Source organism: Tinamus guttatus, unplaced genomic scaffold, assembly GCF_059628265.1.
Source record: "Tinamus guttatus ecotype Peru unplaced genomic scaffold, ASM5962826v1 Tinamus_guttatus_pri_ptg000053l, whole genome shotgun sequence".
NCBI lineage: Eukaryota > Metazoa > Chordata > Aves > Tinamiformes > Tinamidae > Tinamus > Tinamus guttatus.
Window position 1 is genome coordinate 344,845 of NW_028288587.1, and position 23,322 is coordinate 368,166.

The 23,322-nt window shown below is 53.0% G+C and overlaps 1 protein-coding gene across 1 annotated transcript; it reads right to left on the reverse strand.

The window, feature by feature from the left end:
• Window positions 1-77: 77 nt before the first annotated feature.
• Window positions 78-20,724, reverse strand: LOC148595854 (uncharacterized). The gene is made up of 5 exons (XM_088540079.1): window positions 20,700-20,724; window positions 20,343-20,482; window positions 19,877-19,999; window positions 262-1,182; window positions 78-119 (listed from the first exon to the last, which is right to left on the reverse strand). The coding sequence occupies exons 1-5, from the start codon at window positions 20,722-20,724 to the stop codon at window positions 78-80; spliced, it is 1,251 nt and encodes a 416-aa protein (XP_088396205.1).
• Between the last annotated feature and the right edge of the window lie 2,598 nt (window positions 20,725-23,322).

The window sequence follows — 23,322 nt, forward strand, 5'->3', positions numbered from 1 at the left end:
GGTGTGTGCCAGTGTCCTCTGCAGCACTGCTCCCCTCAGCTCCCGGCCATGGGCCGCACTTGTGTCCTCAGAAGGGCTCAAGGCTGCAGACACGAGTGCCAGCAGTGCGTCCAGCCATGCTGCGGCAGGGGATACACAGCTGTGCGGGGCAGGGCTGTGTCTCTCGGCGCTCATTTCTGTGCAGACCTCTGCGAGAATGTTGTCAGCCAGGGCAGCGAGCTGAGGCTGGAAAGCTGATGTGGACTCCAATGAGGCCATTGCCTGTTGGGAGCTGACAGCGATGGCCCTGGCAGAGCTGGCTGGTCCCTCTGCAATGTTGGGGCTGCTCATCTTTGGATCTTTCAACGCCTCTGAAACCCCTCTAGCCATTGTCTCCCAGCATAGGAGCTGCTCGAGGCCAGAGGAGGATATTCCTCCTTGGACATTCTCAGAGGTGGCCACTTGCCATTCAGGAGGCTGCAGGTTTCCAGCATGGGCCACTGATACCTTACTTAAGGGCTGAGGCAGAACCTGTGTTCCCAGCACAGAGGAGGAGTGTCCTGGGAGCTGCTGGCTTTTCATAGGAAGAGTTTTCTTCCTGACACCATCTTCTGGCACCATCCTTGTTTTTCCCAGCACAGAAGACCGAAGTCTGGCCTCAAGCAAGCAGTGGTCATGCTCTGGAACTGCCCGGTGGGGAACACCAGCATCTCGCTTGGCTTTTTGAAGGGCAGGCAAATCAAGAGGCATGGACTCTTCCAGTCTCTTCCCGCACTTCAGAGACATCACAGCACCCCCAACAGCCCCTGAGGGTTCCCTGGCAGCAGTTTCCCTGCAAGTTATTGCCACTGTCTCTAATCCCTCCATCACCACATCCACCAGTCTCCTGGCCACATCTTCCGTATCAATGGCATTGGTCTTGCACCTGGCAGAAGATCTGCAAGGCTTTTCTGGAGCAGGCAGCTTCTTTTTCCCTGTAGACCCTGGTGTTTTACATGCAGGAGCTTCCAGGCCTCCATGTGCCTGGCTGGCTGCCCTGGCAGTGCGCGGTGGTTTGGGAGGCAGATGTGGCACCTCTGCTCTTAGCCCAGCTCTGCTGGGCAGGGTCTCCCTGAGCCTCACAGGAGTCTTCTTCAGAAGGGCAGCAGAGGGATGAACAGCTTGCAGGGTGGAAAGAACATCATTGACAGTGTCCTCTGCCATCTGCAATGAAAGTGTTGCAGATAGTTAGGGAACGGCGGCCGGAAGATATCGTGCTGTACGGAAAGATAGGGCCCCTAGTAGCCAATAGTGTTTAGTCTATGGTGTAAGCAGACGGATGTGACGTTGTAAACCTAGATATATAACACCTTGTTTCCCATCAATAAACGCCATTTGCCGTCCACCACATTGCTGTCAACTAGCTGATAGCCCGAGTGGTTTGGGGGTGGTCGCCGTGCCGTCCCTGAACCAGGTCACTGCAGCCATTTGAACTGCAACAAGTGGTGCCGAAACCGGGGAACGTCATCGCCTGGATGAGTGAGCAGCGTGAGCAGCAGCCAGAGCAAGTGGACCACCCCGGCGAAGGGGACACTACTGAATCAACAAGGAGGATGGAAGCCCTCATAAAGGTCGTATCGCAATTACATAAGTACTGGGGGATTGATTGTAAGCCAAAAGATTTTACTCTTGCAGTTACAAGGCTTTTGAAAATTAAGGCTATAGACCAGCCGGTGGATATTCTCCACCCTGAACTGTGGGACAAATGTACTATGGCATTAGCTGAGGAGACAATGTTCTCAGGTTGTGGGAAAAACCTTAAGGCTTGGGGAAAAGTTGTACAAGCCTTACAGAAAGCTATGAAAGAGCAAGAGACTTGGGTAGCAGTAAAAGACTGTTTATTGGCCACGTCCAAAGTGGGAATCGGGACAACTGCGCAGACTTTGGACCCCCCAGATGATGGCAATTCTGCTGAGCCTAAAGGTCAGCAAGAGGGTGAAACATCCCCTCCATCCCCGAGCCCCGCCCCGCTTACAGAGGAGCAGAAACAGCCGAAATCTGTTTGGAGCGAGGTAGCCGAGGAAGCTAGGAACATTGAAAAGAAGTCAGAGCATAATGACGTCTGGGCCAGGCCACCACCCTATGCCCCTCAAAATGGCGCCGAGCCACAAGGGGAAGGGCGGGGCGAGGGTGCCCCCGGCGCGAGTGAGGCGCCGGAAACCAATGGGAGTGACCGGACAAGGGAGGGAAGCCCGAGCGAGGGGCCGAGAGGAGGTCCGAGTGAGGGGCGGAGAGAAGACCCGAGGGAGGGGTCGAGAGCAAGTCCGAGTGAGGGACAAAGAGAAGACCCGAGGGAGGGGTCGAGAGCAAGTTCGAGTGAGGGACGAAGAGAAGACCCGAGGGAGGGGTCGAGAGCAAGTCCGAGTGAGGGACGAAGAGAAGACCCGAGGGAGGGGTCGAGAGCAAGTCCGAGTGAGGGACGGAGAGAAGACCCGAGGGAGGGGTCAGAGCATAATGACGTCTGGGCCAGGCCACCACCCTATGCCCCTCAAAATGGCGCCGAGCCACAAGGGGAAGGGCGGGGCGAGGGTGCCCCCGGTGCGAGTGAGGCGCCGGAAACCAATGGGAGTGACCGGAGCCCGGAAGTGACCAGTCAATCGAGTTCCGACTCCGGATTAGACACTAGTCAGGACGAGTGGCTCACAACCGATTCAAACTTAAGGAAGGAGAAAAAGAAGGTAAACATCCGAATTAAAGAAAAACCGGCGGGAGCATTCATGATTAAGCATGTTGCAAAGGAAGAGCATCTGACCCCAATTCAGGTGGCTGTTACCTTCAAAATAAAACTAATGAAAATTGTGAGTTTCTGTTCACAGGACTGGATCATCGGACGCCCCCATAACCCATACGCCCCGGTGACAAGCGTCCCGCCCGAGCCCGTGAGTTCCACGCTGACCGAATCCAGAAAACAACAAAACAGCCTCCGCAAGAGGGGGCCGCGATGCCTTTGCGTTATCTTAATTTTGCAGCTTGTCACTATAGGACAGGTAGAGTCACACCAGCCCTTTAAATGGGGTACTTGAACAGATCGAACAATCTCGAGCAATTAGTACAAAAATAACTACAGGGCCACCAGTTTTCAGTGCCATGCCTTGCCAACTAGCACCCATTGAACCCTGTTCCAAACGCAGCTGGTACAAAAATTTGTTCACCGGTTCGCCGTGGTTAACCACCCTGATATCCACCTTGATAGGGCCGATCACAATGATCATGATGACGCTAATCTTTGGACCCTGTATATTGAATAAGCTCATGCCGTTTGTCAAGAATCAGCTAGAGAAGGTTAACATCATGTTAGTAGAACACCAACAACTGCTTTAAGAATATATCCACTCAGCATTACCCCCAAGTTATCCCAAGGTACACCCTATTCCTACACCCTGGTATTACCTGTCATCCCCTACCTTCTACGCGCCTTCTTCTTTGTGCCTTATGTTTTATGTCAAGTTTATGATATGTAATTTTAAGATTGGTATAAACTATAAGAATAGAATAAGATAGTAATAAGAATAAGATAGTTGTATTTTAGCTAGTTTTGTTATGCATAGGGAGGGGGGAAGTTGTTGCAGATAGTTAGGGAACGGCGGCCGGAAGATATCGTGCTGTACGGAAAGATAGGGCCCCTAGTAGCCAATAGTGTTTAGTCTATGGTGTAAGCAGACGGATGTGACGTTGTAAACCTAGATATATAACACCTTGTTTCCCATCAATAAACGCCATTTGCCGTCCACCACATTGCTGTCAACTAGCTGATAGCCCGAGTGGTTTGGGGGTGGTCGCCGTGCCGTCCCTGAACCAGGTCGCTGCAGCCATTTGAACTGCAACATGAAAGCGCACAGGAGAATTCCCGATGGCCTTTGCTCCACTCTCCAGCCTTACACATGGAACCTTCCTGTGGCCCCTCATGCCCTTCATGACCGCAGTGCTCTCCCATGCACATGGGCAGCTGGAGCCTGTTGCCAAAGGCTGGGAGAGGCCTCTGGAGAGGGCTCGTCACTGTGGGGCAGGCAGAAGATGGGCACATGGAGCAGCACCATGACCCAGCGTGAAGCTTGGCCTTGCAGAGTGCCGTGCAGAGCACGCGCTGCTGCTGCTCTTCCCTCCACTTCCCGCCTGCTTCCCGGCAGTGCCGCGCAGTCAGGCAGGGCCTTTGCTGGCCTCGCTGCTCAGCTCTGTACCTTTGCGATGGCCTGATCAGCATCTTCAAAAGCCTGGGTGTCAGACGGCAAAGGCCGCCTGTCCTTTTGTGGGGACGAAGTCAGGGTCCGCCTGCGTCGCCTCGCTGCGTGCGGCTCCTGCTTGCCCACCTGCAGGGAGAAGGAGGCACCTGATGGAGAGGGTTGTGTTGCTACAAGCAGCCCCTGCGTCATGGGAAGTCCCCTGTCAAAGGGAAGCTCATGGTCGAGCACAGCCCAGCTACACGTGGTCCAAAGAGGCTCTCTGATCCTTCACACAGGGCTCCCAGGATCCATATGGGCTTTGGAGCATCCCCGTCATGCTTTGTGTTCAAGAAAATCCCCACAGCCAGCAAGAAGCAGCCCCTGACCAGAGGAGGTGAGGCCTGGCTGGCTTGGCCCCCCATGCTTGTGCTCTCCATGCAGCTCCCATCCCTGCTGTCAGCCTCCCCCTCCAGCCCCAGCACTCACCTTCCTTGTGCACTTGCTCCTGGCAGGACGCCCATTGCTGGGCTGGGAGCAGGCGTTCGCCTGCCTCTCCTTCTCCATCTCCAGGGCACTCGCTTCACCTGGGGACTTGCTGCTCTGGGGACCAACGCGAGCTGCTCCTTCTTCTGGAGCTGCTCTCCTCAGAGTGCGACCCTGAGGGTGGTCCTCTGGCCCAACACAGCCTTGGTTGCCATGGGCATTGCCCCATCACAATGGCCTTGGGGACATGATGCCACCCCCATCACAAAGCCCTGGCCATTGCCATAGAGACTCCCAGGAGTATGTCCTGGTGGTGGCCAAGGGCACCCACATCTCATCTCAGTGCCTTAGTGGTCAGCAAGGGGAGGCCCTTTGGGTCCCTGTGCCATAGTTTGGCCACCCTCATGGATCTGTATTTTGGAGAGCACAGCCAGCAGGGCCACATGCGTGTTCTACCGCTCTTTTTGGCACAGTGGACACCATGCCTCTATACCAGATCCCATTTGGGCTCTCCAGTTCTGCAAGGAGACAAACAAATGGGAGGGAGTTCAGCACAAGGACAACAAGTTGGTCAGGGGCTGGAGCACGGGGCAGGTAAGGAGAGGCTGAAAGAGGGGGTTTTGTTCAGCCTAGACCAGAGAAGGCCAGGAGAGATCTTCATGCTGTGCACAAATACCTTGTGGAGAGCACAGAGCAGCAGGTTTTTCTTGGAAGGACATGCTGTTGCAGTTCAAATGGCTGCAGCGACCTGGTTCAGGGACGGCACGGCGACCACCCCCAAGCCACTCGGGCTATCAGCTAGTTGACACCAATGTGGTGGACGGCAAATGGCCTTTATTGATGGGTAACAAGGTGTTATATAGCCAGGTTTACAACATCACATCCGTCTGCTTACACCATAGACTAAACACTATTGGCTATTAGGGGCCCTATCTTTCCGTACAGCATGATATCTTCCGGCCGCCGTTCCCTAACTATCTGCAACAACTTCCCCCCTCCCTATGCATAACAAAACTAGCTAAAATACAACTATCTTATTCTTATTACTATCTTATTCTATTCTTATAGTTATACCAATCTTAAAATTACATATCATAAACTTGACATAAAACATAAGGCACAAAGAAGAAGGCGCGTAGAAGGTAGGGGATGACAGGTAATACCAGGGTGTAGGAATAGGGTGTACCTTGGGATAACTTTGGGGTAATACTGAGTGGATATATTCTTAAAGCAGTTGTTGGTGTTCTACTAACATGATGTTAACCTTCTCTAGCTGATTCTTGACAAACGGCATGAGCTTATTCAATATACAGGGTCCAAAGATTAGCGTCATCATGATCATTGTGATCGGCCCTATCAAGGTGGATATCAGGGTGGTTAACCACGGCGAACCGGTGAACAAATTTTTGTACCAGCTGCGTTTGGAACAGGGTTCAATGGGTGCTAGTTGGCAAGGCATGGCACTGAAAACTGGTGGCCCTGTAGTTATTTTTGTACTAATTGCTCGAGATTGTTCGATCTGTTCAAGTACCCCATTTAAAGGGCTGGTGTGACTCTACCTGTCCTATAGTGACAAGCTGCAAAATTAAGATAACGCAAAGGCATCGCGGTCCCCTCTTGCGGAGGCTGTTTTGTTGTTTTCTGGATTCGGTCAGCGTGGAACTCACAGGCTCGGGCGGGACGCTTGTCACCGGGGCGTACGGGTTACGGGGGTGTCCGATGATCCGGTCCTGTGAACAGAAACTCACAATTTTCATTAGTTTTATTTTGAAGGTAACAGCCAGATGCTCTTCCTTTGCAACATGCTTAATCATGAATGCTCCCGCTGGTTTTTCTTTAATTCGGATGTTTACCTTCTTTTTCTCCTTCCTTAAGTTTGAATCAGTTGTGAGCCACTCGTCCTGACTAGTGTCTGATCCGGAGTCGGAACTCGACTGACTGGTCACTTCCGGGCTCCAGTACTTTTTCGTTGGGCTTCGGCGTTTTTTGAAATGTCCGCTCTGATCGGTTCTTGGCCCCTCACTCGGGCCTTCTCTCCGCCCCTCCCTCGGGCTCGCTCCAGGCCCCTCCCTCGGGCCTTTTCTCCCCCCCTGACTCGGGCTTGCTCTGACTTCTTTTCAATGTTCCTAGATTCCTCGGCTAGCTCGCTCCAAACAGATTTCAGCTGTTTCTGCTCCTCTGTAAGCGGGACGGGGTTCGGGGATGGAGGGGATGTATCACCCTCTTGCTGACCGTTAGGCTCAGCAGAATTGCCATCATCTGGGGGGTGCAAAGTCTGTGCGGCTGCCCCGACTCCCATTTTCGGGGTGGCCAACAAACAGTCCCTTATTGCCATCCAGGTCTCCTGCTCTTTTCTAGCTTTCTGCAAGGCTTGTACAACTTTTCCCCAAGTCTTAAGGTTTTTCCCACAACCTGAAGACATAATCTCCTCAGCCAACGCCTTAGTACATTTGTCCCACACTTCAGGGACACGCTTCAGGGACTTCAGAATATCCACCGGCTGGTCTATAACCTTAATTTTTAAAAGCCTCGCAACTGCGAGAGTAAAATCTTTTGGCTTACAAATCTTTGGCTTACAAATCTTTGGCTTACAATCAATCCCCCAATGCTTATGTAATTGTGATACGACCTTCACGAGGGCTTCCATCCTCCTTGTTGCTCTGATAGCGTCCTCTCTGCTGGGCTGGTCCACTCACTCCAGCCGCCGTTCAGCCGTCCAGGCGATGACTTCCCGGGTTTCGGCACCACTTGTTGCAGTTCAAATGGCTGCAGCGACCTGGTTCAGGGATGGCACGGCGACCACCCCCAAGCCACTCGGGCCATCAGCTAGTTGACACCAATGTGGTGGACGGCAAATGGCCTTTACTGATGGGTAACAAGGTGTTATATAGCTAGGTTTACAACGTCACATCCGTCTGCTTACACCATAGACTAAACACTATTGGCTATTAGGGGCCCTATCTTTCCGTACAGCACGATATCTTCCGGCCGCCGTTCCCTAACTATCTGCAACACAGCCCAGGCTCAGCAGCTGCTCCGCGGAGATGATCTCAGCAGCGCAGAGCCCCGCAGGGCCCGGCTGCTGCCCAATGAGGCGCTGCGGGAGCGGTGACCTCACAGTCACCAGGCGGAGCCAGCCCTGCTGCTGCCCAATCAGCTCTGCCCGCAGCGGGGACCTCCCAAGCAGCAGCCACGCCCTCTCCCTGCAGCTGGCCTATCAGGGGCTGCGGCAGCAGTGACCTCCTCGTGCCCAGCGCAGCCATTGGCTGTGAGGCCCCGCGAGGCTCCTGGAGGTGCTGGGGGATGTGTGGGGCCGGGGCAGGGAGGGGAGCCCAGCTCGGGGCTGCGGGTGCTGGGGGTGCTGGTGTGGGGGCCTGGGGGGCTGCGTGAGCTGCTGTGTTGGGCTCAGCCAGCACTGCCCACCCCGGCGTTGGGGAGAAGAGGGGCAGCCAGTGCCAGGGAAACCTGCCCTGGATTCTCCCCTTCTGCCCTATCAGTGACAGTTTCTGTGTGACACCTCGGGAAGGAGCTCCCGAAGCTGGGAGCCTTGTTGGAGAGCAGCAGGATCCCTGGGAACAAGAACTGAGGTCCAGGCTGTGGGTGTTGATCCAGCAGTCCCCATCTCACTCATTAGTCCCCATTTCATTTGACTCCATCAGCAGTTTGTGAAATGACCAGCTCCCTGCTCTGCAGCTGATGAATCATAGAATCATAGAATCATAGAATGCTTAGGGTTGGAAGGGACCTCTAGAGATCATCTAGTCCAACCCCCCTGCATACGCAGGGACACCTAGAGCACGTGGCACAGGACTGCATCCAAGCGGGTTTTGAAGATCTCCAGAGAAGGAGACTCCACAACCTCTCTGGGCAGCCTGTTCCAGTGCTCTGTCACCCTCACTGTTAAGAAATTTTTCCTTAAGTTCCTATGGAATTTTTGATGTTTCAGTTTCCGGCCATTTCCTCTAGTCCTATCAGTGGCCACCACTGAAAAGAGACCATCCCCGTCCTCTGCACTCCCTCCCTTGAGGTATTTATATACACTGATTAGATCCCCTCTCAGCCTTCTCTTCTCCAGGCTGAACAGGCCCAGCTCCCTCAGCCTCTCCTCATAGGGCAGATGTTCCAGGCCCCTGATCATCCTTGTAGCCCTGCGCTGGACTCTCTCCAGCAGCTCCACATCCCTCTTGTACTGTGGAGCCCAGAACTGGACACAGTACTCCAGATGCGGCCTCACCAGGGCTGAGTAGAGGGGCAGGATCACCTCCCTCGACCTGCTGGAGATGCTCTTCTTAATGCAGCCCAGGATCCCATTGGCCTTCTTGGCCACGAGGGCACACTGCTGCCTCATGGTCAACTTGTCGTCCACCATGACACCCAGGTCTTTCTCCGCAGAGCTGCTCTCCAGAAGGTCGGTTCCCAGCCTGTACTGGTGTCTGGGGTTATTCCTCCCCAGGTGCAGGACCTTGCACTTGGCCTTGTTGAATTGCATGAGGTTTTTCACCGCCCAGTTGTCCAGTCTGTCCAGGTCCCTCTGGATGGCAGCACAGCCCTCTGGGGTATCGGCTACTCCTCCCAGTTTGGTATCATCAGCAAACTTGCTGAGGGAGCACTCTGTGCCTTCATCCAGGTCATTGATGAATAAATTGAACAGGACTGGACCAAGGACTGACCCCTGGGGGACCCCACTAGCCACAGGCCTCCAACTAGACTCTGCACCGCTGATCACCACTCTCTGGGCCCTGCCATCCAGCCAGTTCCTAATCCATCTCACTGTCCACTCATCTATCCCACACTTCCGGAGCTTGCCCAGGAGGATGTTGTGAGGGACGGTGTCAAAAGCCTTGGTGAAGTCGAGATAGACGACATCCACCGCTCTCCCCTCGTCTATCCAGCCGGTCATTTCATCATAGAAGGCTATCAGGTTAGTCAGGCAAGATTTTCCCTTGGTGAATCCATGCTGACTACTCTTGAGCACCTTCTTGTCCTCCATGTGCCTGGAGACAACAGCCAGTATGAGCCGTTCCATCACTTTTCCGGGGACGGAGGTGAGGCTGACTGGCCTGTAGTTGCCTGGGTCCTCCTTCTTGCCTTTTTTGAAGACTGGCGTGACATTGGCCTTCTTCCAGTCTTCCGGCACCTCCCCCGTTCTCCAGGATCTTTCAAAGATGATGGAGAGCGGCTTAGCTATGGCATCTGCCAGCTCCCGCAGCACTCTGGGGTGCATCCCATCAGGGCCCATGGATTTGTGGGTATCGAGGTTCCTTAGGTGCTCTCTGACCCAATCTTCCTCTACCCAGGGCAAGTCTTCCTCTCCACCAGCTTCTTCTCTTGCCTCTAGGGCCTGGGGCTCTAAAGGGCTGCCCTTGGTAAACACCAAAGCAAAGAAGGCATTGAGCAACTCTGCTTTTTCTGTGTTATTTGTAACCAAGGTGCCCATCCCGTCCTCCAGCGGACCCACGTTTTCCCTGATCTTCCTTTTGCTGTTAATGTATTTGAAGAATTTTTTTTTGTTATTTTTAACGTCCCTTGCCAGCTTGCCTTCCAGACGTGCCTTAGCTTTCCTTGTCGCATCTCTGCACTCCCTGACTACGTTCCTGTATTTCTCCCAGGGGGCCTGTCCTTTTTTCCACATTCTGTATACCGCTGCCTTCTGCTTGAGCATTGCCACAAGCTCCCGGCTCATCCACGCAGGTCGCCTGCCCCCTCTGCCTCCCTTCCTACACACAGGGATGCACTGTTGCTGGACGTGGAGAAAGTGCCGCTTGAAAACTAACCAGCTCTCTTGGGCCCCCCTGCCTTCTAGAGCACTAGCCCATGGGATTCTACCGAGGAGGTCTCTGAAGAGGCTAAAGTTGGCCCTCCTGAAGTCCATCGTCGCAAGGCTACTTACAGCCCTTCCTCCTCCTCGTTGAATCCTGAACTCCACCAACTCATGGTCACTGCAGCCGAGGCTACCCCCCACCTTCACATCTCCTACTAGGCCCTCCCTATTTGATAGCACGAGGTCCAGTAGCCCACCTCTCCTCGTCGGCTCCTCCACAACCTGCGTCAAAAAGTTATCGTCGACGCTCTGCAGGAACCTCCAGGACTGCTTATGCCTGGCTGTGTTGTCCTCCCAGTTGATGTCGGGGTAGTTGAAGTCCCCCATGAGAACCAGGGCCTGTGACCGTGAGGCAACATCCAGCTGCCTATAGAAGGCCTCATCAACCTCCTCGTCTTGGTCAGGTGGCCAGTAGCAGACACCCACCACAGTGTCTCCCACATTAGCCTGCCCTCTAATCCTTACCCACAAGCTCTCAACTCGCTCATCCTCGACTCCCAGGTTGAGCTCCATGCATTCCAGTTGCTCTCTCACATAAAGAGCAACTCCACCACCTCGCCTTCCCAGCCTGTCCTTCCTAAAGAGCACATAGCCTTCCATGGCAGCGCTCCAGTCGTGCGAGCTATCCCACCACGTCTCTGTGATTCCGATGAGATCATGACGCTGGGACCACACACAGATCTCCAGTTCATCCTGCTTATTCCCCATGCTTCGCGCATTGGTATACAGGCATTTCAGGGAAGCAACAGAGGCCACAGGTTTCCCAGGAGGGGTGAAAGAGGACCCTCTGTGATCATTTCCTATCCTCACTTCCCCACTACCATACTCCCGCTGGATGCCATCTGACCTGGGCTGTGCGGTACTGCTTGCCGCGTCAGTGTGCCACTCCCCTTCCCCCTTCTTGCCTAGTTTAAAGCCCTCCTAACCAGGTTGGCCAGCCTTTTTGCAAAGAGACGTGTGCCCCTCTTGCTAAGATGAGTACCATCGTTCCCCACTAGCTGTTGGTCATCAAACAGAGACCCATGGTCGTAGAAGCCGAAACCCTGTTGCCAGGTCCAGCGGCGCAGCCAGTTGTTAAGCTGCCATATTCGCCTTCTCCTCCTTGAGTCCATTCCCCTCGTTGGCAGAATGGAGGTTGAAGTTGAGGAACATCGCTGCAAACGCCCTTCCTGCTCTTCCTCATCTCTGCATAGTCCTGGGGACCATCTTGAAAAAGAGAAACCCTATCTCCCTGGAACCCTGTCAGAGATGTGGCTTTCCAAGTCACTGCAAAAGGAAGGACTTCTTTGGGTTGCTTATTCAGTCTGTGGCAGCTCATCAGTGATGCTGTGAGCCCAGCTCTGCAGTCTGGGTTTCTTGGCCCATTCTCTCCCTGTCTCTTGTGCATCTACAGAACTCTCCCATTTCCACAAGTCCCGTTTAAACTGGCAATTTCTAACATCCCCTTAAGACACTATCTGGACACATTGTGACTCCTCCTGTTACTCTGTTCGCTCAGAGACCCAGCAGCTGGTTTGCCCTTTAGGGAGGTTAAAGCTTGCTCTGTCTTTCCATAGTCTGTCCTATTATCCAAGTCCTTACTATATGTACAGATTGTATGGACTTAGCATACACTTAAAGAGTGTCATTATTTTCCATGAAACTATACTCTGCTTTATCTTTTTGTTTCTTTGTAATTAAAAGAAGATCCCCCTGTGCCTGTTGGCAGCCAGTTGTCTAAGTAGAGCAGGTGAGAATTGGGGCAGGTGAGCTGTAACATCGAGTACAGACGTAGGTAGACTAAGGCTAGCTTTCAACATGAGTGATTTAAATTCCCAAGAGGTTGATGAGGGAAATGGTAGGGCTGGGGAGATGGCAAGGAAGATTGTGCATACAGTGTCTGATCTCTGGGACACTGCTTTTCCTACACGTGCTGATTTCATTAGGAGTCACTCTGGATGGCTATGAATGGGATGGTGTGCTGTCACCTATTCTTTAGAATAATAACAGAAAACTTTAAAAAGATGAAATACTTGTAAATGATTGTTGTCTTCAGCTTTCAGCTACACTCTCCAAACCTCTCCAATTAGCCATGGACACTTGAAGGAAATAGCAGGGAGAGTTCTGGTGTATCAGGGCTTTTTGCTTTTTAATGAGCTCCATGCAGTACTTGGAGCTGAGTCCATGAATTGCAGCTATTGAAAGGAGATTGAAGAAATCCCTGAAGAAGTCAAAGTCAGAAGGAAACCCTAAAGTTTTGTAGAGCATTACTGAATCCCACTGAGGCCATTAACTGCAACAACTCACCAGGGACTGATTAAAGCTAAAAAATATAATCATTGGTAAGAGTTAGATAGAAAAAATGAGGTGGCTCTGATGCTGAGTACACTCTTGATGTATTTTGTCAACACACATTGACCAAGCACAGGCAGAGAAACCCTGGGAAGGGAGATCCTTTCCTCCATGTGCTGCCCACGTCCTCCCTGGCATCAGAGTTTGGGTGAGGGTCTGCAATGCTGAGTGCAGGACAAACACACGACACCTCCCATCGTCCCCAGAAGGATAAAGGGAGCAAAGAAGTCCTGATGATTCCTGGTAGGCCTCGGTGACAGACACAACAGCCATAGTCAAGAGGATAAAGACCTCCATTCTGTTGGGGCCTTGGCAGCGCCCTTGGCCATCTCTACCATGGGTCATCCTAGACCTGCTCCTGTGTCCCTGCAGACTATGGACACCCAATCTGCTTCCCCAGCAGGTGCTCACAAGAGGTTCTCCTTCCCTTCCTTGAGAGCTTTTCCATCCTCAGTGGCTGTTTCTTGAAACATAAAGCCATGGGTGGTGACAGACTCGCTCTGGGTGCCCTGTAGCACCACTGCACTATCCTTCAAGTGATATTTCTTCATCCTATTGCCCAATCTGAGCTTCCCAAACTGTATTTTGGTCCTGTTTCCTCTTTTCATGCTGCTTCCCACTACCAAGGAAATCTCTTGGCAGCCCCACAATGTGGGAACGAATATAACCTTGTGTGTCACGACAGAGTGGAACGTGAGGAACTGAAGTGCCAGGGCCTGGATGACAGACCTGAGTCGGGGTTGACTTAGAGATGAATACGGCTCTGCCTATGCAGTACACAACACTCGCCTGTAGAATTGCTCATGCCAGCTTGCACGGAGGATTATTAAACTGTAGCTTTTTTAAGCTCTCGTGCAGTTGTTTTTGACCTTGAAGGGAACCCTCCCATCCAAGGCCTGGGCTCTGAGCAGATCCGCATCCCACATGATAGGGAAAGTATGCCACATCAGATGTCACCGCTCACAAACAAAATGCAAGTTATCATGATTTGCTGATTTGGCTCTATAAAAGATGGACACTCTTGCCGTGATTTTGGAGACCTCACGGGTGGATGCATCACGTAAGACCTCCCAGTTGCCGAGAAGGTTCTCCAAATCCTTGCCACAACAGGGACTCCCCAGCAACTGCGGATCTGGAAGATGATGACATATGATGGCATATTTAGGCAATTGGTGATGTATCTTTTAATCACTATTCCCTTTCTCATATAGTAATGGTTAGGAGCATTACCTTGCTTATTTTGTCTGATGCTAAAACAAGTGTGTAATAAGGTTTTTTTTTGTTAAATGTATCATTCTGTACTGACTTAATAGTGAAATAAGACCATTCTTTCCAGTGGCGTCTGGTTCTTTCCGTTGCCCCGTGTGCCCCAGAGCTGTGCCGGTGCTCTTCTTTCTCGTTGTGCTCCTTTGCATGCCCCAAGCCCTTGGCCCTTATGGCCCTGAGTAGCAAGTGTGTGTTACAAGCAGGATGCAAATTATTGCCTGATGATTTTAAAAGAAGGGAAAGATGCCTCCTCCCTTGCTGCTCTACAAGAAAAAGCAGCCCAGCCTGAACCAGGCAATGCCTGTAACAAGACCAAGCAAGGTAGAGCAAGGTCCTTCCCTGCGCTCAGCTTCTTCTATTCCCAGTTGTCACCTTGACCATGCAGGTGGCAGGTGAAGTTGTCTGAGGTGTGAAACACAGGAATAACACCAGAGGAGAAATTGCCACTTGTGCACTTTGAGATGTGATCGTGACACATGCAATGGTGCAGTGTGACAAACAGAGAAGGGGTAAAGGGAAGCCAGCTAACCATCAGGAGACATGAAAGCCTTGCGAGATGCAGTGCCATAAATGCAGCATTCCAATGTGAGCCCCTTTTTACATCTATCAGGCGGTGCTCAGAGAGTCTCTGATGTGTGAAGGTCGCTTGCCAAGGGCCAGAGGTACAAGCAGTGTAACTGGAGGGACTCGATTTCTCCAGTTCATGGAGCTCTGTCAGACGTGGGCACTGAACAGTGCAAGAGAGTCCCCTCAGAGCCCATGGTTTTGTGGGTGTCCAGTTTGCTGAAGTGAGCCCTACTCAGATCCTCCTCCAGCAAGGGAAAGTCTTCCTTTCTCCATTTCTCCATGGTCTCCAGGGCCTAGGATTCCTGAGGGTCACCCTTAGCACTAAAGCCTGAGGCAAAGGTGGCCTTTTCTGTGTCCTCTCTCACCAGGGCTCTTGGCCCATTTAGCAGCAGACTCATATTTTCCCTAGTCAGCCTTTCAATCCTGCTGTATTGTTGTATTGTATTTTAAATATTATTTTATCAGGAAGGTAAGAGTAAAAATTCAGAAAGAAATAAATGAAGAGCATGTTTCATGCCAAGTACATTGGAATGACAAGTGACTGCCCACAGCACGCTTTTTGGCACTGACATTGTACCCGTTGAGGAAGTTTCCTCAGTGCCTCCTTGAGCTCCTTGTTCCTCACGCTGTAGACAAGGGGGTTCAGTGCTGGAGGCACCACTGAGTACAGAATGGCCAGTAGAGACAGATCCAGAGCTGGGAAGGATATGGAGGGAGGAGAGGAGGGAATAAAGTGGCTAAGGGTGACATTTCACTGCCCCTGTGACCGGGGGTAGGAGTCAGACCCAACCAAATGGGTATCACGACCTCTAATCCCTCCGGGGGACTGCAGGTGACTGCACAGTCCAGGGCACCTGGACTGCAGAGCATTGCCAAGGGTGCTCGTTGTGTCCAGTTGTGCCTATATATCCTGCCCCTGCTATTTGATAGATGGTGACCCAGAGGGCTCTCCGTTCTCCCTTCTTCCTGACAGTTGAGTCCTCACTGCCTCTCCTGAGACTGCAGAGTCCTCTTTAGCCTGCGAATCCCCAGTGCTTTACCTCTAAGAAACTCCATCTTTGAGGACCTCTCCCTTTATGAGGCTCTACTCACAGTCCATCCCAGGCATATGCTGTCCCAGGAGGATCTCTGTGCTCTCCTGACACCTCCAGCTTCCCCTCCATGAGAACAGCCGTCTGACACTGTGCCTTAATACGTAGGAGAGCTGTGCATGTGTAAATCCACGACCATTCAGCATCTCCACTATCCTTGGGCTCTGATAGGTGAATTCCCAAACCAGCCCTTGGTCTCTGAAAGATCATTACATGATTCTGAGCTCTGTGTTACTGAACCCATGGAGAATCCTGTGCAGCAGGCCCTTGAGGGGTGCAAGTCCTTGGGCCTATTCTTGACCCCAGCTTTGGAGGAAAAGCCCAGCTTTCACGCACTGTACTGATAGAAATTACTTTATTACAGAGACACTGTTAGGGAGCCAGTCCTTGTCCAGCATTCGACACAATTGAGGGTATCAGTGAGACATAGCAGATACCGCAAAAAGGGGAATGAATACAAGTAGTTGTGTAGGAACACAATAAAAAATATTATCACTAGTAAAAGTAATAATAAAAATAACATGAAGAAACAATTCTCAATCCAATTATGGGATACAAAAAGAGTCATTTGTGGAGAGATGTGGAAAAATTACCACTGCTTAAAAATGTCCATGAAATCACTTTCCTAATGGCATCCTTCAGCTCCTTGTTCCTCATGCTGTAGATGAGGGGGTTCACTGCTGGAGGCACCACCGAGTACAGAACAGCCAGCACCAGATCCGGTGCTGGGGATGAGATGGAGGGGGGCTTCAGGTAGGCAAACAGTCCAGTGCTGAGAAACAGGGAGACCACGGCCAGATGTGGGAGGCACATGGAAAAGGCTTTGTGCCGGCCCTGCTCAGAGGGGATCCTCAGCACAGCTCTGAAGATCTGCACGTACGACACCACAATGAAAACGAAACACCCAAAGGCTAAACAGACACTAACCACAAGAAGCCCAACTTCTCTGAGGTAGGAGTGTGAGCAGGAGAGCTTGAGGATCTGGGGGATCTCACAGAAGAACTGCTCCACCACATTGCCTTGGCAGAGGGGTATGGAAAATGTGTTCCCAGTGTGCAAGAAAGCATAGAGAAAGCTACTGGCCCAGGCAGCTGCGGCCATTCTGACACAAGCTCTGCTGTCCATGAGGGTCCCATAGTGCAGGGGTCTGCAGATGGCAACATAGCGGTCATAGGCCATGACTGTGAGGAGAGAAAACTCTGCTGAAAGTAAGAAAAATATGAAAAAGACCTGTGAGGTACATTCCAAGTATGAAATGGCCCTGATGTTCCACAGAGAACTGTGCATGGATTTGGGAACAGTGGTGGAGATGGAGCCCAGGTCGAGGAGGGAGAGGTTGAGGAGGAAGAAGTACATGGGGGAGTGGAGGCGGTGGTCGCAGGCTACAGCTGTGATGATGAGGCCGTTGGCCAGGAGGGCAGCCAGGTAGATGGCCAGGAAGAGCGAGAAGTGCAAGAGCTGCAGCTCCCGCCTGTCTGAGAATGGCTGAAGGAGGAACTCATTGAGGGAGCTGCTGTTGGACATTAGTTGCTTTGCAGCATAGGGGCAATATCTGAGGAAGAAAAGACATGGACAATCAGGAGGACACTCTTAAAAGGAAAATAAACAAATTAATGAATTTTTTATCTATCTATTTGTCTCATTCCCAGATCTCTGAGGCTCCTGCCTCTTCTAGCTAGAGGATGATGTTGCTCTAAAAAGAGAGCAGCCCTTGCTGAGAGCAGAGTCTGGTTTCAGAGTGCCCATCTCTGACCTTCTCACCCTTTCTACATGCACCTGAGGGAGGTCTCCACACTCCCCTTCTAGCAAACAACACACAAGATCCTTTTCTGCTGCCCATTTACAGCCTCCCACCATCACTTCCATACTATCAGTATTTCCATAGGTTCCCCATGGGTCGCTGAGATACCACAGATATGCCATGAGACAGCAGAGGCTTTCTGGAGGGCAGGTGGCAGCCTGCAGGGCATCACGGGGTAACAGCCAAATGACTGTGAGGATTTAAGATGGACTTTCCTTAAGGGACAGTCAACTCATTTCTCTGTACTGCATTTCCTGGAGCTCCACAGGACAGAATGGGGCTGTGGAGAGCTCACTCCCCTGGAAATCCTTCTTTTCCACTACTTGTAGCTTTGGTGCCTGAACTGCAGCTGAATACTCCCAAGCACAGGAAGCAGAGAGCAAGAACAGGAGCAGCATGGACAGGAGAAGGATTAAGGAGCAACACCATGACCCTGTTGCCAAGGGAGGCAAGGAGAGGGACAGAGAGGCATTCTGGAAAACCTTCGCTTTACCTGCAGGGTATGGCACCTTGCAGAGGGGGACATTGCAGCACTGCCCCTCTCAGCCCTTTGGTGGGGAGGCACCAAAGAGATGCCCCTCTCCTCTGCCACAGCTCTGGCTGCAGAGTTCAGCCAGAGTCCCATGCCCTGTAGTTCCTTCTCCTTCCCTGCCCATCTCTGCTGCCTGGAGCTGTCCCTGCTGGCAGCTCTTTCTCTGTCCCAGTGTCCTGTCCCTGTCACTGCTCAAAGATCCCATGTCACCCTCTGGGTGCTCAGTTCTGCCCTACAGAAACCTCTGGCAATGTCCAGGGCCAGCTCTGTGGTTGCAGTTTGGAATGGAGCAGGTCACATATAGTCCTAGGATGCTGCAAAGATCCTGATGCTGCCTTTAGACTAAAGTGGGGATGAAGCAGCTCACTGATGTTTCTCACAGACCTTTTAATCTCTCAGAGTGAAGGTTTACGACTCCCAGCTCATTGCCAAAACAGAAAACTTGTTCCTTCATTCTCCCTATCAAAATGAGGAAAGTGAAAGTGCAGAGACCTGAAGGAAAGCTCCTTCTCCTTCAAGCAGCTCTTCTCTTGCTTTTCTTCTTGAAAGGACCCCTCAGACATGTCCTGCACATGTGCTGGAGCTGTGAGCAGAACCTGACCCCTGCAGCACCTCTCAAAGGCAGAAAGAACCTGCCCTGCCAGGGATCTCCCCACCCAAAGCTTCTCCCCACAGCACCACAGGGAGCTCCCTGGAGAGGCTGTGTGCTGACCCTCACAGGTGGCAGAGTCACTGCCCTGGGCAAACAGCACCATGAGGTACAGGGACACTGCTCTGAATCACAGCCCCAGGCAGACCTTGGTGCGCTCCCTGCCTTCAGAGCCCTACAGCCCTGTGTTCAAGTGGCATACCCAAGAGAAGCAAACCCTGATCCTCTGACCATGTGTCAGGGAATCCCTGCTCTGAAGCATCTCCTCCTCCTGCTATGTCCTGCTTACTCCAGGAGAGAGACCATTAAAATTCCTATGAGCCATGGTTTGGCTGGGATGCAGACACCCCCTCCAGGAACCTCAGCAGCATTGCCCTGCAGACAGAGACTCACTGTTTCAAGGGCTGTGAAGATTCCCCCACAATGAGCTTAGTTTCTGGCCATTTCCTCTAGTTCTGCCAGTGGCCACCACTGAAAAGAGGTGAGAACCATCCTCCTCACTCCCTTGAGGTACTTACAGACATTGATCAGATCCCCTCTCAGCCTTCTCTTCTCCAGGCTGAACAGGCCCAGCTCCCTCAGTCTCTCCTCATAGGCCCTGATCATCCTTGTGGCACACTGCTGCCTCATGGTCAACTTGTCATCCACCATGACTCCCAGGTCTTTCTCTGCAGAGCTGCTCTCCAGAAGGTTGTTCTCCAGCCTGTACTGGTGTCTGGGGTTATTCCTCCCCAGGTGCAGGACCTTGCACTTGGCCTTGTTGGTTTTTCACCGCCCATGTGCTCACACAGCATGGCCCCACGGCACCGCTCCCAGCTGCGCCCATCCCGGTGCAGACACCACTCACACAGGAGCAGAGCTCAGGGCAGGCCCCAGCTCCTGGCAGCCCTTTCTCCAGCATGGCCCCCACCAGGGGCTCTCATCTCACCAGGAGACACATGCTGGCCATGTGAGCCTGGGGCGCTGCCAACCATGCCCACGTTCCCGCAGCAGCTGCAGCCACTGGTACTCCAGGCTCCTGGCCAGCAGCAGCTCCAACACCTCCACAAAGAGGCTACAGGGAGAGAGTACACCAGGACAGGCTGGGGATCCTGCCCCTCTCCTGAGCCCTGGTGGGCACTGGCATCCGGAGTCTCCCTAAGAGAGAACAAACTCACCTGGGCTGCTTGCAGGTCTGCAGACTCCGCTGCTATGACCCTGTCTGCAACAGAGGTCTGCAGACAGCTCTGAGAGCCACACAAGATGCTCTCCAACTGGCGGTAGATCTCTTCTTGGCCGCCCTGCGGACACATCACACACCGTGCAGTGGGACATGCAGCCCTACAGCAGTTGCGGGATGATGAGGCTGTGGTCAAGCTGTCGGCACCCCTCAGCGCAGCTGTTAGGAGCGGCCGAGACTCCTGTGCTGGGATTTCCTGACTCCAACCCAAGCTCCAAGACCAGCACCACCATCACGAAAGAAGGGTATGTGGGAGCGACTGCCCAACGCCATGGCAGGATCAGCGTTTGCGGTGAGACATGGCAGGAGGGCAGAGGTGCCGTGGAACCAGGATCTCCCCTGGCATCGGGGAAGCTGGGGCACTGTGGGGAACCCTCCAGCCCCATGGGACAGCCCGCACTCACAGTGGCATCTTGCAGATGGTCCAATAGAGAAATCACCATGGCAGCAAAGGTAGTGATGGCCACAGGGACAGACCCAGCCACACTGCTGCCATCCTCCTTGCGCACAGATCCACGCCGGGGACCCGCGCAAGTGAAGAAACCTGGAAGGAAAAGTGGAGGGTTGCATCACTCCAGCAGCTGTGGGAAGGGGCTCGACCTTAGGGGACAGGTCTCCCCAGCCAGAGCTCAGGGTGTCAGGACAGGCCAGTGAAACCTGGGGACAGGGGCCTCGCTCTCCAAGCTGGGGACACAGGCACCAGGAGGTCCCCGTCGCCCCCACGGAGCACGCAGGGTGCCGAGCGCAGTGCTGGCCCTCACTTCGGAGTGCTCGCAGCACCCCCATCGTGGCAATACTCCTTCCATGGACACGCTGCTCCATCAGCAAGCACTTCCTCTTGCAGGAGTCACGAGCCACTGGGCCACCGCCAGCCCCGGGAGGGTGATGGGGCCACGGGGACCACTGTGACCCGCCACGACCCGTGCCTGCGCAGTATTCATTCATTAGGAGGACGTGGAATAAAGGCTGATGCAGGTGCAAGGCAAGGTTACCATCCTTCTGCCCCAGTTTAGGAGTTTCAAACAGTGTCACTGAAGCTGCTGCCAAACAACCTCCTCGTCTTCACCAGATTATCCAAAAGACGGAAGCAATAGAACTGCTTTCAAGGCCTTTATGCCATTCCTCCCGCCACCAGTGCTACCCCTTCGGCAGCTCTGCAAGTTACAGGAGCGTTCCTAGTTGTTCAGAGATAACCCTCCCATGTTGCCCTTTCCATTGTTTTTTGTTCTCATTCGCTCCTTCTCCCTCTCCCTTTCTCTACTTCACTTTCTCTCAAGTCTCTCTTTTCTTTCTCTCCTATCTGCCTATCACTCTCTCTCCTTCTCTTTCCCTCTGCTGCTCTCCTCCTGCTTGCTTTCATTCACTTACACTTTCTCTTCCCTTCTTTCTTTCTCTCGTCCCATTCTTTCCCTCTCCCCTTCTCTCCTTCTCTTCCCTTCTTCCTTCCTCCCTTCCATCCTCCCTCTTTTCCTTTGCCTTTTCCCTCTTTCCCACTTTCTCCCTAGCATGCTTTCTCTCTCTCTGTCAGGAGCAACCATTTGAGCCCTCACAGTCAAACACAGGCTGAGGCTCTCGAGAGCTTGCTGGGCTGGCTGGGAGGTGGATGGAGCTCCAGCTCCGGTCAGGAGCCGGCACCAGAAAAGGAGCTTCTCCAGCACAAAGCCTTGCACCCAGCTTTGACCCTTAGGTGTGGAGAATCCCAAGGGTCTCCAGAGAGGGCCAGAAGGACCAAGATGGGTGCTGACTGGTGCCCAGGAATTCCCCAACACACTGCCAAGGCCAAGGGCTTTGGCAGGACGGGGTCTGTCAGGGCTCTGCAACAGGCCACGGGGTCTAGGCTCCTGGGGGAGTGCAGTGCCCTGCTCCTGCTCCAGGTGAAAGGCATCCACCACAGCCCACAGGGGACATCTGGCACAGCTGCAGCCCACACAGAGCAGGAGAGCGTCTTTCCCGTTCCTTGTCAACCCCCACCAACCCCTGGCCCTTTCCCCCCTCCTCGCTGCTTCACGCCAAGCCTACTGATTACCTGAGGTCTCTCCTGGCATCACTGCGGTGCCCCATCTCCTGGTGCCCTGCCGTGCTGCAGCTTGGCCGTGCTCCCACAGTGCCAGGCACTAAGGCCATGCTGCCACCCGGGTCAGAAGAGCGGGCTGCTTTGGGGGGATCGCTCTGGACCTCAACGCTAATCATGTCGTGTACTAGGCCAGGGCTTCCTTCCCCATCCTTGAGCCAGTGAGAGATCATGGCCCTTGGGAAGAGCCCTCCGGGACAGCGTGCTGGAGGAAGGGGAGCGCATGTGCAGCTCCAGAGCCCACAGCATTGGGCTGGCACCAGGGAGGCTGGCGAGGAGGGAGAGGACAAGGGTAGATGGCCCTTCTGCAGGGCAGGTCTTGGGGGCTTTGGGGCTGTCCTTACCAGGCACTCACCAACCTGCCAGGCCTGCGCTGCCTTGAGCAGGAGCCTCAGCTCCTTCCATTTCTCCATGCTCCTTCCAAGGAGCAGAGCAGTACTGAGAGGGCCTTCCTGAGGGACCTGCAGGCCTCTCTCTTCGCTCCTGTAAGGACTTTTGTTCCCCTTTGGAGGTCACAAGAGAACTGAGTAGGAACCCCAAAGCCATCACCATGTCAGTCCCCACAGTATCTTCTGCCTAGTCATGGACTGTCAGAGATTACAGTCCCTTCCAACCTTAGGCATTCTATACTGCATTGCCTTTTTTTTTTTTTTTTCTTTTTTTCCACTGAGGGCAATGCTAGGGCTGATGCCCTTGTGTCTGCTGTGCCCTTGGGTCTGCTCCCTCACAAACACCAACAGGCTTTATTATCTCATCACTTTTTTCACCAGGGCAGCTCAGAGCTTAGTCGATTAGGCTTGATGCGATCCACAGCACGATCCATAGTTAGTGCCATTTTTGTAGCACAAATACAAAAAGGGGAATTGTCAGGGATTACAGCCGGTCCGTGGAATCCCTGGCTCCCTTAGCAGAGAACGTTAGTCTTGAAAAGATTAGAGTGTATCTATGAGACAGGGAATTCACACGGAGACAGCAGAAAGTTATTAACAAGTTCAAGGAGGTTTTGGCCATGAAGCAGAAACTGGCCAAGCTCAGAATCATCCGATCATAACTCTGTCACTAGCTACTGTCCTTTGAGTCCTCACCAATAAGCAGCAGCCACGACGAGGAAGGCTCTGTATAAATAATGTACTTGGAGACCGATAAAGCGCAGTTTGTGTTGCATCTACCCCAGTTGTTAGTGTTTTTGGCCACCACAAGTGCGACACAGAGGAGGCATTTGAGGGCCCTGAGATCAGAGGAAATTCCACCACACGGCCAGGAGGTACCTACGGAGCTGAGCGCGCGACACTCGGCTCCAAGAGCTGCTTTTC